This window comes from Pteropus vampyrus, unplaced genomic scaffold (genome assembly GCF_000151845.1).
Source record: "Pteropus vampyrus isolate Shadow unplaced genomic scaffold, Pvam_2.0 Scaffold8, whole genome shotgun sequence".
In the NCBI taxonomy this organism is placed as follows: domain Eukaryota; kingdom Metazoa; phylum Chordata; class Mammalia; order Chiroptera; family Pteropodidae; genus Pteropus; species Pteropus vampyrus.
The window spans coordinates 4,089,058-4,104,207 of record NW_011888789.1 but is presented as its reverse complement, the minus strand read 5'-3'; the positions used below and the strand labels follow the sequence as shown (position 1 = coordinate 4,104,207).

At 36.9% G+C, this 15,150-nt stretch overlaps 1 protein-coding gene across 1 annotated transcript in view; it reads left to right on the top strand.

The window, feature by feature from the left end:
• TRMT9B (tRNA methyltransferase 9B (putative)) overlaps window positions 1-14,577 on the top strand; it is a 43,890-nt gene extending 29,313 nt beyond the window's left edge. Inside the window, 4 exon segments of the mRNA XM_023538065.1 lie at window positions 4,148-4,302; window positions 9,723-9,815; window positions 9,818-9,895; window positions 13,357-14,577. Of these exon segments, the coding sequence (XP_023393833.1) occupies window positions 4,149-4,302; window positions 9,723-9,815; window positions 9,818-9,895; window positions 13,357-14,390 (1,359 nt within the window). The 5' untranslated portion in view covers window position 4,148 and the 3' untranslated portion in view covers window positions 14,391-14,577.
• Window positions 14,578-15,150: the final 573 nt, after the last annotated feature.

Sequence of the window (15,150 nt, the reverse complement as noted above, 5' to 3'; positions counted from 1 at the left end):
GGTATATCCCTAAAATGTTTCCTGCTAGGGCAGGAAATCACGAAATACATAACTGGGAAGGCTCCGTGTTCGTCCTGCTTTCCTGTGAGGGCCTGTTGGCTCCCAGCAGGGCGTTCATGATTTATGACGAAGACTGGACGATCTGGAGTAAAGTACAGTTGTCTGGAGTAAAGTACAGTTGTTCTGTTATAATATACTCACAAGAAAGAGGAAAATGTTAATATATATAAAGAAAAAATAGGATGAACTCACATAGTAACAAGTTATCAGATTCTAATAGAATACGATTGATAATTTTTACTTGGTCATTATGTAGGTATTCAACATATCTTATGATGAGCTGTTTATTCTCCTTTTTTGGCTTAAAACATCCATGCTGTCTGTCCATCAGGGGCTGTCACTCAGGGACTAGGCTGATGCTTTCATGCTTTCAGAGGTACTTGGTAAGGCACACACTGGCTTGTAAAGCTTCTGCCCACGTGTGATCCACATCTTTTCTGATTGCTTTTAATGGATGAAGCAAGTCACATGGCTTTGCCTGAATCAAGTTGGATGGAGAAGTGTTATCCTAATCACATGCCCAGAACAGGAAAACCTAACATCTGTGAATTCTTAATGCCGACTCAGTTGCTAGAAGTAGGAATTACTGATGTATTTCTCTATGTTCCTCTCTCCATGGGAAAAACACACCAAGCCACTCACTTCTCCAGTTAGTTTCCTATCACATTCTCTCCTCTCTTCCATTTTCCAAGTAATAAAGGCTAGACATAAAACAAAAACTGAGCACTTGATGTAAGAAGTACTGCTGAATAAGAGAGGGCTATTACAGTGGTAAGGTCAGAAGCCCAATAAGCTTAAGTAAAAAGGGGAATTTATTGACTCTCTGAGTTGGGAAGGATACAGGGTGGCTCACAAAACTGCAAGACCCAGTCTCAGGGACTACAGCTGGACTCTCTACTGCCACTCTTTTCCTTTTCCATGTATCTCTCATCTTTGTCTGCTTTGCCTGACTGCATGTTATTCTACCTAAAGACAGGTGTTATCCATATAGAGGAAAGATGGCCACTGGCGGCCTGACCTTTAGATCTTTCCAACTCTGTGATGCCAGTGCTACACTGAGATATCTTGAGGAAGGACTCTGATTGGCTCAGCTTATATCACTTGCCCACCATTGAACCAATGATTGTGTTCAGGGATATGAGATACCATGATTGGCCAGGGAGGGCAAGATACAAATTATCAGAAGAGGGATGGTGAACTTGGTTGGACAAATAAAGACAATAGGTACTCTAGTCTACTTAGAATAGATATACCTACAGCCATCTTTTAAAATTATAAATCCAATTATATTGCCCCACCCCAGTCACCTACTCACTTGAAACTACTTTCTATGGCACTTAAACTCCAAATTAGTTCTTCACATATTCAGTGCATTACTTTATATGACTTCTCCTTATCTTTCAAATTATTTTCCCTTCCTCATGACTCACCAACAAGGCATCAGCTATAAGGTTCCAGAATTTGACTGTACACACATTAAGAAGCCTGGCTAAACCAAACCGTATTTCCCTAGCTTCTCCTCGAACCCTGTATTCTTATTTTAATACTAGTCTTGCTAGCTTAATCATATTACTGAATTCACAAGGAATTTGCTTATATATATATAAAATTCGTATGGAAAATATTTCAGGAAATTTAAATCCACAGTGTCAAAAATGTCATACTGGATAGCCCCAACTCTACAAATCAATTTTATAGTCATCTGTTTATTCTGGAGTATATAATCTTAACTGTAAAGTACAATAAAAACAAAATGGATTTATATTGTTCACACACTTTAAAATAGCTCTTTGAAGTTACTTGTTTATGGTAGAGGTGAGGCAATTTGGGGAGGACTTAGAGAAAAGGTCTCCAAGGGACCTTGCTGTTCAGATTCTGCAAATTCTAAACTTGTAGTTGGAGACAGATTGAAGGAGACTGAGTTTCTGTTGTTCGTCATTTAACATTTGCAAGTGCAGTAAAGTAAAATTTATTCGTTCTGGAGTTCTCAAGATCGTATTGCCTGATTGATTCCTTGAAGGGAAAAATTTAAACAGACTTAAGTCTACTGAGATTTTGAATTAAAAAGAAAAGCACTCAATGTTTGGGTTTTTCCTGTGTGTAGGCAGTTATAGCCAGCCATATGTTTACTTTGTAAATTCTAGTTGAGGGTGCATTATAAGCTGTTTCAATTTGGGTGGAAATTTTGTCAGACCTCGCAAATGAGATTTGTACTCTGTTAGGAGTTTGACAGATTTTTTTGCTGGGACTGTGGGCAGGTCCATGGTAATTAAGGATAATCTACTGCTAATTTGTTTTAAGAGTAAATCCTGAAAAGCCCTTCCTTGCAGTAGAAGGAATGACGAAATTAGAATACAGTACCCCCTATATCCCTCAGTGGATGCCTGAAACCATGGATAATACCGAACCTTATATGTACTATGTTTTTTCCTATAAGTATATACTTATGATAAAGTTTAACATAAATTTGGCACATTAAGAGATGAACAACAATAATAACTAATAAAAAATAAAACAATTATAACAATATACTGTAATAAAGGTTATGTGAATATGGTCTCTCTTCCCGCCCCCAGAATACCTTATTGTACTGTACTCACCCTTCTTCTTGAAATGGTGTCAGATGATACAGTGCCTTCATGATGAGATGAAATGAGGTGAATATGCTGGACAAAGGAATGATTCACGTCCCAGGCAGGACGGAGAGGAACGATGACAGATTTCATCACGATACTCAGAACGACACACAATTTAAAACTTATGAATTGTTTATTTCTGGAATTTTCTATTCAATATTTTTGGACTGTGGTTGACCAGGAGTAACTTAAACTTCAGAAAGCAAAACTGCAGGTTTGGGGGAACTCCTGTATCATTACTTGATGGTAATTGTAGTAATAATTTTGTTAAGCAAGAGTCATCAATAGATTGAATGCTAAAATTGGTTCGTGAAAGGAGAAACAGGATATTTCCACAGTCTCAAGATGCATGGAATGCAACAGGAGCACAAGGGACAGGACCGAACTAGCTGATATGCACCTGTAGGGCTAAATGGGTTCTTAAATAATTGAACATACTTTCATACGGATTAGTAAAAAGCCACAGTCTGAGCCCCTGGCCTTTTCTCTGCACTATTCCTCCTGACATGCACCAAGAGAATAATGAAATGACTGAGCCCCAAACAGCAGGGACCTCTAAGGTCTAAGACTGGCTGTTATACCTCTCCCACTCTTTACTGATTGCCCTCATCCTGCATGGAAGGTCAGAGAAGGCTTTCTGGAGTAGGTGATGACTGTGACAAGAATGAACAGATGTTAGCCAGGAAAAGCACGGCATCTGTGCAGGACCATGGATGAGAGAGACTGTGTTGCGCCTGAGAATCCATGAATCGTTGAGTATTACAGACTCATGAGATGCTGGGGAAGGATGGTGAGAAATGCCTTCAAGAGGAAGGTTGAGGCCAGACCAGAACGAGATTTAAATCCCTCCTACGATGCCTGAACTTGATCAGACAAGCTATAAAATGCCTTTGAAGAAGTCTAAGATGGGAAGCAATACAATATGATTTGTTTTAGAAAAGTAGTTGTGGCATAATTGAAGGAGTTTAAGGGCCAACGAAATAACACCTGTTTACAGACTGTTGAAGAAATTCAGGCAAGAAACAAGCAGCTTTTCTAAAATAGAATCAGTAAGGATATAGAGAAATGGTTGGAATCCAGAGACAATAAAAAGGTAGAATCAATATTGCTTCATGACTGGATTGGAGTGGTGAGCTACATATTATAAATTTTTAAAATCTGTTTAGCATTAGATAGAACAATTTTATCCACAGTGAACCATTGGTAAGACATTTGTATATGCTTCCAAAATTAAGAATTGATCCTGCACAAGAACTGACAATGACTTGCTCATTCCCAAACCATTATTTTCTGAAGAGAAGGTTTTATTCTTTGCAGCTTCTAAGTAAGTGTAAGATCAGCACAACCTTTGGCAGTTGTAGGTTCCCAATTTCAGGGAATCTGCATCTTTCTTCAGCCATTGCCAGTGCTTCCTCTGACCTGCATTTCTTAGGGTGGCCCTGTTTTCCCAGGATGGATCATGAAGCTGCCCAGCTGGAGAAGCAGCATGTACATGATGTGTATGAGAGCACAGCACCTTACTTCAGCGACCTGCAGAGCAAAGCTTGGCCTCGCGTCCGCCAATTCCTCCAGGAGCAGAAGCCAGGAAGCCTCATTGCTGACATAGGTAACCATGGGATGTGCCAAATAGCCTGAAATGTATTCCATCATGCCTCTCCTTTTCAAATTCATTTTACATTTTTGTTATAACCAGAAGTCTGAAATTGTATCTTTGGCATGCCAGTATCTAGCCTATTCACTTTATAGTAGAAATTCATATGATCAAGTCAGAAAGTAGAGGACTTCCACAAATCTACATTTAGACAGAAGCTAGATTTATTTCTTAAAAATTTAAAATAGATCTTTTCAGAGCTTTTGCAACAAAAGAGACCTGACATTGATTGACTAAATCGGGATTGAAATGACCGCTTATGAATTTGACCGTTTTAAATTTAGAGATGTTTATATTTATAAACACAGTGGTCTGGTGGCTCACTTTGAGTGGCTCTTATGCCTTCTACAGAAGAGCCAGAGATTATAGAAGAGGTCCTATAACCCCTTCTTAATCTAATGGGCCCTTTCCCTTAACTATCCTATAGATGTTTCACTATTAGAGCATATCTTTAATTAGATCATGTTTTCTTAATCCTGATTTGCCTGGAGGACTTTGGCTCAGATTGTTTCTGAATGGAGAAATGATAAACCATAGCCCAGTAGATCTAAAACTAAGGTCTAAGATGTGCTAGGATTCCCACTTGAGGCTTGCCCACCTAAAACTGCTTTCTAGCAATTGCATTTGGATTGTACCCATGAGAGTCCTAAGTTTGTAGTTACAAACTCTGTCTAATTTGACATTCATTCCAAATACTGGTAAGAGAAACAGACATGTGCCCAGGGCTTTCGGCTTGTTAAAGATGATGCGAGCAGTGTGGAATTTAAAGAAAGGGTGCATGTCATGTTGAAATGGAGAGTCTTTGAAAATATCTCTATCATGTCAGTTTTTAAAAAGTAAATCTGATCTCAGAAGATACAATGGGTTGGGAACTTTTCCTACTCATAATCTAAGTAAAGTACCAGAATCTTAAAGTCACTTGGTAGGAAAAGGAACTATTCAACAGGTGGCTTTAGGACAACAGTGTGTATGTATATATATATGCTACTTTCTCATAACTTACATCAAAAATTCCAAATGAAGTTGGGGGAGAGGAGGGGGAGGTAGACAGGGAAAAAATTTAAATCATTTCTTCAATTGAATTAATTAATTAATTAATTTGAAAAAAATTCCAAATGAAGCCGCGATTTAAGTTTAAGGAAATGAAATCACTGAAGAACTAGATGACAACTAGATTACTTTAAAATAATAAAATAAAGAATAAAAGAATAATTAAAAAGATAGCATAAAAGAATAAAAAATATTCTCAGAGGTAAAGAGTTTTCTATGTATGATACCAAAAAAGTGAGAAATCATAAAATAAAATACAGTTGATTGTCATTATTTATGATACTTATCTTCTACAAAGCTGCCATGGACACTGAATTAGTGAATACTGTGTCATTGCCTCTAAGGGAAATATGGGATTAGGTTCATATGAGGCTCTGGTCACATATTTATTAACTGGTCAATACCTAACTTTGTTTGCTTCATATATGTTTCTGTTTAAAGACACCTTATTTACTATATATTGTTGATTCATTAACACTGAACTCACAGGAAACAACTCTTAACAGATGCCTGAACAAAGTGTATTTAACACATATATCTTGTCTGTAACGCCCATTATAGCTTTCCTGCGCTTCAGAACCCTAGCTAGACAGCACTCTGGCATGATGCTGAATTTTAAACAGTGAAATCACCAAGAGTACAGAAATGCACAAAATGTGCATGGTGCAGAATACAAAATAGAGGGGAATGTAAGCATTCAGACACTTTCTGTTCTCTCTCTTCAGTACTGCAAAAGGTTATCATTTAATGAGATTTTGTAAAGGAGCCTGATTGCTGTGTGCTGGAGCTTGCTGCACTATCAAACATGTTCTGATTTAGTTCTTTCACATTTATGACAATATTCTTGATCTCCCCATCAGAACAAAAATCCTCTCTTCTGTAACATCTCAGTGTATGCACTTAGAAAAATGGATAATTGCATCATATTTGGGATTTCCATTACTACCCTTAAAAATGGATCCCATTAGAAATGAATATGGGATAAGTCGAGGGTGCCAGGGGCACTGGAAATGTCTCAGGAGATGCTGAGATTTGAAAAGACCTCAGTTTCCACATTATTATTAGACGCTCTCTGAACACTCCCTTCCAGCCCTAATCACCTCTAAACCTGTTTTTATTAGTATTTTTGAAGTAATTTTCCCTTTCATTTCTCTAAATGTATCCCCTGAGCCAATAATAAAGCAGAGGATTTACAATATTGTTTTTCTTAAAATACAACTATCATCTTTGTAATATTCAGGATTTCAATTTTAAAACACATTGTCAATTATATTTTCCCCATGATTGCCCTTAAATATTGAATACTTTTTCTCATAAGCATTCTTGGGAATGGTGGTCATGAGATCTAACGTATTTCTAAGACCCCAATCATTTACATTGAAATAATAGCATTAGAAATCTTATTTTTTATTCACATGCTCTCCACTGGCATCTCTCAGCTGGCATCAGTGAACCTTATGTAATTAGTGTCTCATATAATTTTGTGCCTCCTATCATTGCGAATAGCACCTTTTAAGGAGGAGTTATTAAAAAGTGTTGATGTATTTCAGAAGCAGCAAACTAATCATCTTTGAATAGCAGATCTTAGAAAAATATCAAAAAAAAAAAAAGAAAAAGTCAGGCAGAAAAATCTACAGGTGACTCCAAAAGGTACAAATATCAGCTCTGTTGATATCTTTAAATGTTTCTGGGAAGGAATTAGATGATATGTCTGGCTAGAATACAATTTTAGGTACTAGATCGTAGAAGCCTTTGTTTCAGGATGGTTATTTATTCACGTTGCTGTTTCCTTCATTGTAATATCAATGAGATCGATTGATCTAAATCATTAGTCTATGTAAATGTTGAATTACTTGAGTCTCTGCCACCAGAAAGTGAATGTCAAAAATGGTCTATTTAACACATGAAATAAGATGAAGGGGTACTGCGGAAACCGTAGAAGGGGGACTTTTCTGAAACTTCTCTGATGGGGGTCAGGGTAATTTGCCCTGGGCGAAAAAGTAGGACCACCTTTGCCCTTCCAAATGAGAGATTTAGTGAATCTTACCTGGCTATGGTGGTGTTTCTGTGAATCATAAAATTCTTTTAATTCTGATAATATGTATTTTAGCTACACTAACTATCCCCAGTGTACCATCATTTTCAGAAATTGAAATCTCCCAGTTGATAACCATGAGCGAGAAGTGTTGGCATTTCTTGTTTATCTTAACATAAAGAAATTATTTTTTGCTTTTCTGTGTCTCTTAATAACGTGAGAGGTAAGCTGCATATCTAATTATACATTCCTTCTGTTTTACTGACAGATTACAAAACAAAACACTCTACTTACTTTTAGAATAGTCAGACAAAAGTTTTATAAAAATTTGTCAGTAGTATATTAAAATAATGTCAATCAACTATTCATTTCAAGCCAGTAGTTCTCAACATGGAGTTATGTTGCCCCCCTCTCAAGGGATATTTGTCAATGTCTGGAAATGTTTTTTGTCATCACAGCTGAGTGTGTGATGTTTTTCTGACCTGTCACTTCTAACTCATCACTGTCTTGAATTTATTATGCTGTTTACTCGTCCTTTGTACAGAAACCTCAAGTAGGGGTCAAATTCTACATTTTTAATCTAATCTAGAAAGTCTTCATTCTCAGCCCAACCTTTTTAAAGTTGATTGTCCAAAGACTTATAACATAAACTCGTAAAATCTCTTTTGCAAAAATGAATGCTGTTGACCCCCCTAGAATATTGCACATAAGTCACCAACCAATTCCATTGGTTCCTGGGTTCTCTTGAAGCCCTATCCATGATCTGTAGGTTAAGAATTGCTGATGTAACCTATTAAGGGAACTTGCTTTCCTCATAATTTTTAGACTCTCACTTATTTGTACCTTTAGTTCTTAGAATGTCCTCATTTCTGTCATTAAAATCTATTCATTAATTATTAGAGCTTTATCCTTACTGTCTCCATGAAACCTTCCTAATCACCTGTAGCTACAATGGCTACAAGTAGTTCTTACTCTATTGGATTGTAAGCTCCAAGAGAGAAAATACAATTTTACACTTTATTTCCCTCGCATTGCCTTATGACCTGATACACTATGCCTAGTTATCTGTCAAAGATAGGAGAATTTCAAAAATCATGTACTGCTCAATTTTCTTATGTTAGTTTATAAGAATAATTAAAAAGATTTGATTTTAACATCTTTAAACTTTGGCTTCCTGGTCACTCAATAGTCATTGGCCGCTATTTCAGTTCTATCCCTGACTAGCAAAAACACCTGTTTCTGTGCAGTACATGAAAATTTTCAAACACTGATTTAGACTAGGAGATAGGATTAACCATTATCAATGGTCATTATCAAGATCACCATTAGTTTCTTAGTAGGGTATATATATCCTCAGTAGTTCATCAGTGCTAGAGTAAATACTTGTTTGAAAGTACTTTAATTGTGTTGTAAGAGGTAACTTAGGCAAATCTAACTGGTTTGCCATCTTTGGGCATTTATACTTTCTGTGGGCTTGTGGCTAAACCTGAAAAGAGGAAGAAAAATTGTGCCCAATAATGCAGTACTTAAACTTTGTATCATAAAGCCATGCTTAGAATTGCTGTTGTTTTAATGCCTTCTGAAATTTAAATATTGTAGCCAAATAAAAGACATAAAAAAAAAAAGGTCTATTTAAGAAAAAAATAGTGCTTTCTTAGAGTTACATACTGAGTTATGTGAGATCATTTAAAACCTAGCACTGACAGTGGGTTGGATAAAAAGATGCTGAAATCTTTTATTAGTTCAAGTTAAAATCTAAAAGATTTTAAAAACCTATTTTATTACATAAATTATTTTATTTATAACCATTTAAAAGTTGTTGGCAGTAGTTTGTTTTATATAGTTATTAAGTGGCAAGACTGTCTAGACAGGTAACATGAGAATAAATGCCATAACATATAGATCTGCACATAATGAAATATGTATGTGAAGGTCACTTTCGTAAAGACACTGGACACTGTCCCTGGGACAGTAGAGACCTATCAGTCCTTGCCAGGGGTCAGCTAACATTTTCTGGCTGTGCTAGCGTGCTAAGCCCTATGGACATCAGCGCATTAAATAGTCAATAAACATTATTTCTTTTTTTCATTCCCTTTTCCTCTTCTATATGAAATATGTAAGAGCTCTCTGAAGGCTTGTCTTTTGCTTTTGTGTATATCTTCACACCAAAGTGTATTCTGTCTTGGTTAAATAATATAAAGTTATTTTTCTTCCTTGTTATAAGGCAGACTAACTGACAATGTTTCATTCTTTGTCAAGGATAGCATGAAACACAATTTTTCTCTTATAGGTTGTGGGACTGGAAAATATCTTAAAGTGAACAGCCAGGTCTATACCTTGGGCTGTGACTACTGTGGGCCATTGGTTGAGATTGCCCAGAGTAGAGATGTGAAGTCATGGTGTGTGACAACCTTAATCTCCCCTTCAGGGATCAGGGCTTCGATGCCATCATCTCCATAGGAGGTAAGGCAGTCCAGTAACTCATTCACTTTCTGCTCTAAGAATAATGTTACATGGTTGAGGCAACTCTCACAACCCAACTTTTCTTTTATAGAAAAGTCTATATCATTTATTTTATCTAATTTTAAAAGAAAATATTTCAACTAATTAAATTATTTGACTAATCTCAAATGTACTTATGGTGGTACATATAATCGTTTTAACAAGTTAAACTTTCAAACTGTTATTGTGTTCTTTTTGATGACACGTTCCAATTTCTTTTACTTATGAGTAAGAAAGTATTAGAGTTTTACTAGTTAAAAATAGTACTTTGTTATATTGAAATGTAGCCAGATCTTCCAATGTGAAGTAGATCTTTATAAGTCACATTTTTTTTAGGTCACAAGTGTGCTGTTTATTAGCAGAATATTGTAAGGCTAATGTCACCTGAAAGTATCATCCAATTTGCCACTCACTGGTATGCAAGTCCCTGGGGAAGACAGCCCCACCTGGTCCCAGATTGCATTGTTACTATAATGCCACTCTGCTCTCTAGCTGCCAGAAATTATTCATAAATCTAGGGAACATGTTCCTCATTTCCTCCCAGCTAGTGTGTCCATAAAATATACGTACCAAAAATGAAAACAAACATCAAAAATCCATTTATGGAAATTCACACAGGTAAGGCTCATTTTACTCAACACACGTATTCCTGAAACCTAGTATGTTAGTCGTATTTATATATGCTAGAGAAACTTGCTGTTTAAGAGAATCTTAAGACTGGCACATTATTTTGCAAAGCAAAAAAATCTTTTGCAAAGCAAATTATTTCTTCTAATACACTTTTAAAAATTAATCTATTTGAATAAACAAGCTTTTATCAAAGCAAGGTAAACCTATATAAGACTGACTGACCAGATAAAAACAGAGAGTAAAACCATTTGCTTCCTCCTTGAATAGATGAGAAATGGATTTACTCAACTGTATCTTTGCATAGTGAGGGGATGCAACCGGGATGCCATAACCCTGGAACAAGTTAAGACTGGCAGGAGATGGTTGCCATGGAAACCTGCTCTGTGACAGTCCTACTTAGCAGTTGAAACTGTGAAGTCCATTTTGGCCGTCTGCGTTAAGAGGAGGGAGAGATCCTTGTTGAACCAAGCAACACTACACAATGCTTTGAATCTTTAATGGAAAGGAAGATTTGGTTTGGTCATTCCACCTAAAGAACTAGAAATCTGAGAGAGGTCAGAGCAGCACATTCCTTGCTCTCCTTCCATTACATTGATTTTAGGGTCTGCAAGGCGACCTACATCCGGTGTGGGCTGTTGAGCCACTGTTGTGGGCATGGGATACTTACCAGCTTTCCTGCTTTGGGGAAATGCTCCACGTGTACATGGCTAAATTCTTCTCCACTTGCAGTTTAAGTCTCATACCTGGTCTGCAGAGGAAATGGAGCATACGCGGTTGCCATCTTCTAATTAAAAATGTTCCATAAGTGGAAACCCAGCATGTGCTTTTATGAACTATAACTATAATGTAATGTCATTTGCCACTTAGGTTTCACATTTCGAACTAGATTATGAGAAATTTCATTAGACTGTTGCTCCTATGTCCATATACATTTACTTCCCTATTTAGAATTTTGTATGTTGGCACTTTTGCTTATCTTAACATGAAGAAACATATTTTTTTGCCTTTCCATGTCTCTTAATAACAATGTGAGGTAAATAGTATATCTGATTATACATTCCTTCTATTATACTGAGAGATTACAAAATGAAATGCTTTATACTTACTTTTAGAATAGTCTCACAAAAGTCTTATAAAAATTTGTCTATAGTGGGTGGCTCCATAGAGTAGTGGTTAGCATGTCTGCTTTACATGCCAAAGGTCCTGGGTTTGAGCCCCAGTGGAGCCACAGCCCGTACCCCGGGAACTCCATGGAAGGAGACGCCTCACCTTCAGATATCCGGATCTTAAGGGGAAACAGCAACATCTGTAGGTCAGGGGTGGAAGTGGGGGGAGGGGTGAATTAAAAGAGGGAAAAATGATTTTTTAAAATTTTGTCAGTAGTATATTAAAATAGTGTCAATCAACTATTCACTTCATGCCAGTGGTTGTCAACATGGAGTTATGTTGCCCTCACCCTCAGGGGACATTTGTCAATGTCTGGAGACTTGTTTGTTGTCATAGCGGAGTGTGTGTGTTTATGCATTATTGTCATTTAGTGGGTGGGCCCCCCACAACAAAGAATTATCACCCAAAATATCGATAGCGCTAGGGTTGAGAAACCCTTCTTAATGCTAAACTCATGAATTCTGAATGCTTATAGTGAAATAGTACAAGATACCAGGGTTCGTGTGCAGCTGATAGGAATGAAACCTTGATTGATAACAATACAGTGTATCTGCTGGATGATCTTCTTTTGACAGCTTTATCTATATAATAATCTCATTTTAGATAGTTGTTCTACCTCTGTGTCAGGTAAACTATAGGAATTTATTTGCCTAAAACCACTACCAATAGCTGGATTATGGTGAAGGTTACAGAAAACATTTCACTCTCTATCCCTCACGACTCATATATGAGCAGCAGTGTCCACACTTTCGTTGGGACTAATTTCCTGAGACCTGTGGTAGGCCTGTGCGTGGAAAAATAATCTGATGTTTTCTCTTAGCACAGTTCTGTGATTAAACTGCCCTAAGAGCAAATGGAGGAAGACTTTCTATACGTTGTTTGATAAAAAGATGCTTAATAGCCATTAAGATTAGATAAAGGCAGAACTGCTTGACTCACCTTAACTTAACAGGGATTGAAAGGAAAAATAATGACCTTTAAGTTGACTTTCTACAAATTATAAACAACCATTTTATATTATATTGACATTATTTAAAATGATAAGCAATCATTTGGACTTGAGCTTGGCTGGCTTATCTCTGCGTTATCTAAACAGAAAAACCACCTTTAACATTTTTCTATTTGCTCTATTAATTTTATTAACACTGAATAGTGGTATTAATCTTTCAGTGCTTTTAGAAGTACCAGTTATTTATTAAAGCAATGAATTATTTCATAGAATTCTACTAGGGAACACTTACTTAATTCAGTGCTCCCTTGTGAATTTTATTAATTCAAACTAGTCACCCTCTGGTTAACAAAATTCATAGGATTTTGGAAATGGGAGAGATTCTACATGTTATCTATTCTAGGTATCTTGCTTCTTCAGATGAAGGAGCTTAAAATTCATATACGTTAAATAATTTCCCAAGATCAATCGTCTAATAATTATAGGAGATGAAGCTAAAAATTATGTCTGTCCTAAAGCCAGGCCTGTGCTGTTTCTACCATATCCCCTGCCCTGTGGGAAATAAAGTTTTACTACCTGTCAAAATTACATCACTATTATATGGAAAATATTAGTATATAAATGTGTAGGCTTATGTATGTGCATACACATTGAAGTCTAGTTTCTTCTTTTTCAGTTATACACCATTTTTCTACAAAACAAAGAAGAATCAGAGCAATAAAGGAAATGGCCAGAGTCTTAGTTCCTGGAGGCCAGCTGATGATTTATGTTTGGGCCATGGAACAAAAGAACCGGCACTTTGAGAAGCAAGATGTGCTTGTTCCGTGGAACAGGGCCTTGTGTTCCCGGCTCCTCTCTGAATCCAGCCAGCCTGGGAGAGCGAAGCAGTGTGGACATCCAGAAAGAAGCCATGCCTGCCATCCTCCGTGCTCTGCGTATAGCTGCTCTGTTTGTTTTAAGGAGCGATGTCATTCAAAACGGTCTCACAGCATAGGCTATGAACCTGTTACAGCTGGAACCTGTTGTGCAGGTATTTCTAAGGAAAGCGAGGAAGACAATGGCTTCTATAACACATTAGGAAAGTCTTTTCGTTCCTGGTTTTTCTCCAGATCTTTGGATGAATCAACTCTGAGGAAGCAAATGGAAAGAGTGAGACCCTTGAAAAACACCGAGAGTTGGGCCAATAGCACTATATCAATCCAGCCTTCCAGACACTCTAGTTTAGACTTAGGTCACCGAGAGCCGTTTTCAACAAGAGAGCAAAATTTGGATGAGGAAGTGTTTGTGGAAACGTCTCAAAAACATCTGGAGTGGCTGAGAGTACCAGCTACAAGGAAACATTTAGATAGAGACCATCGAGAGGAAATTAGGAGAAACAGTGATGGGAATTTTCTGAATAGCACCAGTACTAATGAGAATTGTGTGGGTGCAGGTAACGTAGAAGAAGGCAACAGTTCTGCTAGTAAAATATTGAGAAGAATTTCTGCAGTTGATTCCACAGATTCCATCCCAAATGACACAATTTCTGTGGAGGAACGACAGCCCAACGTTTTGGATTCTAGAGCCTTTATGCGCTACTATCACGTGTTTCGAGAAGGTGAGCTCTGTGGCCTGCTGAAGGAGAATGTGTCCGAGCTCCACATTCTGAGCTCTGGGAATGATCATGGCAACTGGTGCATTATTGCAGAGAAAAAGGAAAACTGTGGTTGATTGGATCATTTTAGACAACCCCTCCATAGATGAAACCACCTCTTTTCACTGGGTTTGGTATGGTTACCTGAATTGAATTTCAGTATTATTACTTTTTAATCTATTGATGCTGTGATCTGTAGATGCTCTGAATTGATCATCTTTTTAATCTTTAGGTAAGCACAGAGCCTGGCATCTAAAGCATTTGACAAAGGGTATTTGTGATTAAATGTTGATATAAGAGATCTGCAGAAGCAATATAAAGTGAACTTAAGACAATTTGGATTTTTTCCCCTGAAAGATGAAATTATTATAAGAATACATATATATTGTTTTTCAGTATTATATACTGATTTTAAAAGATTCTGTTTTTAAGTATACTTTCTAAAAACAACATTTTTATAAAGTTAAGGGTTAATTTCTATTTCTCAGGTTATAATTTAGATCTGTGTGCCAGATACCATGTAACACTGTTCCATTGTACTGATGTAAACTGGATCACGTAGTAAATTATTTTGTTGCCAAGGTCTTGCTTCTTTTAAAGTCTTCAGAAAGGTGAGAGTGGTAGAGAAACAAGAAGTGTTACGAGGACTTTTCTAAATTTAGATAAGCACACCTGCTTCAAGATAAGGAAATAACAAAGTTATCAATATCATTCCGAAGGTTTTTTTAAGGTACTGTTAGCATGTGGAGAGTAGGCTCTGTGGGTGTTAGAAGTTGTTGCGAGTACCCAGGTAGTATTTTTCTGACCTTATTAGAGGAAGGAATATACAAATGATAA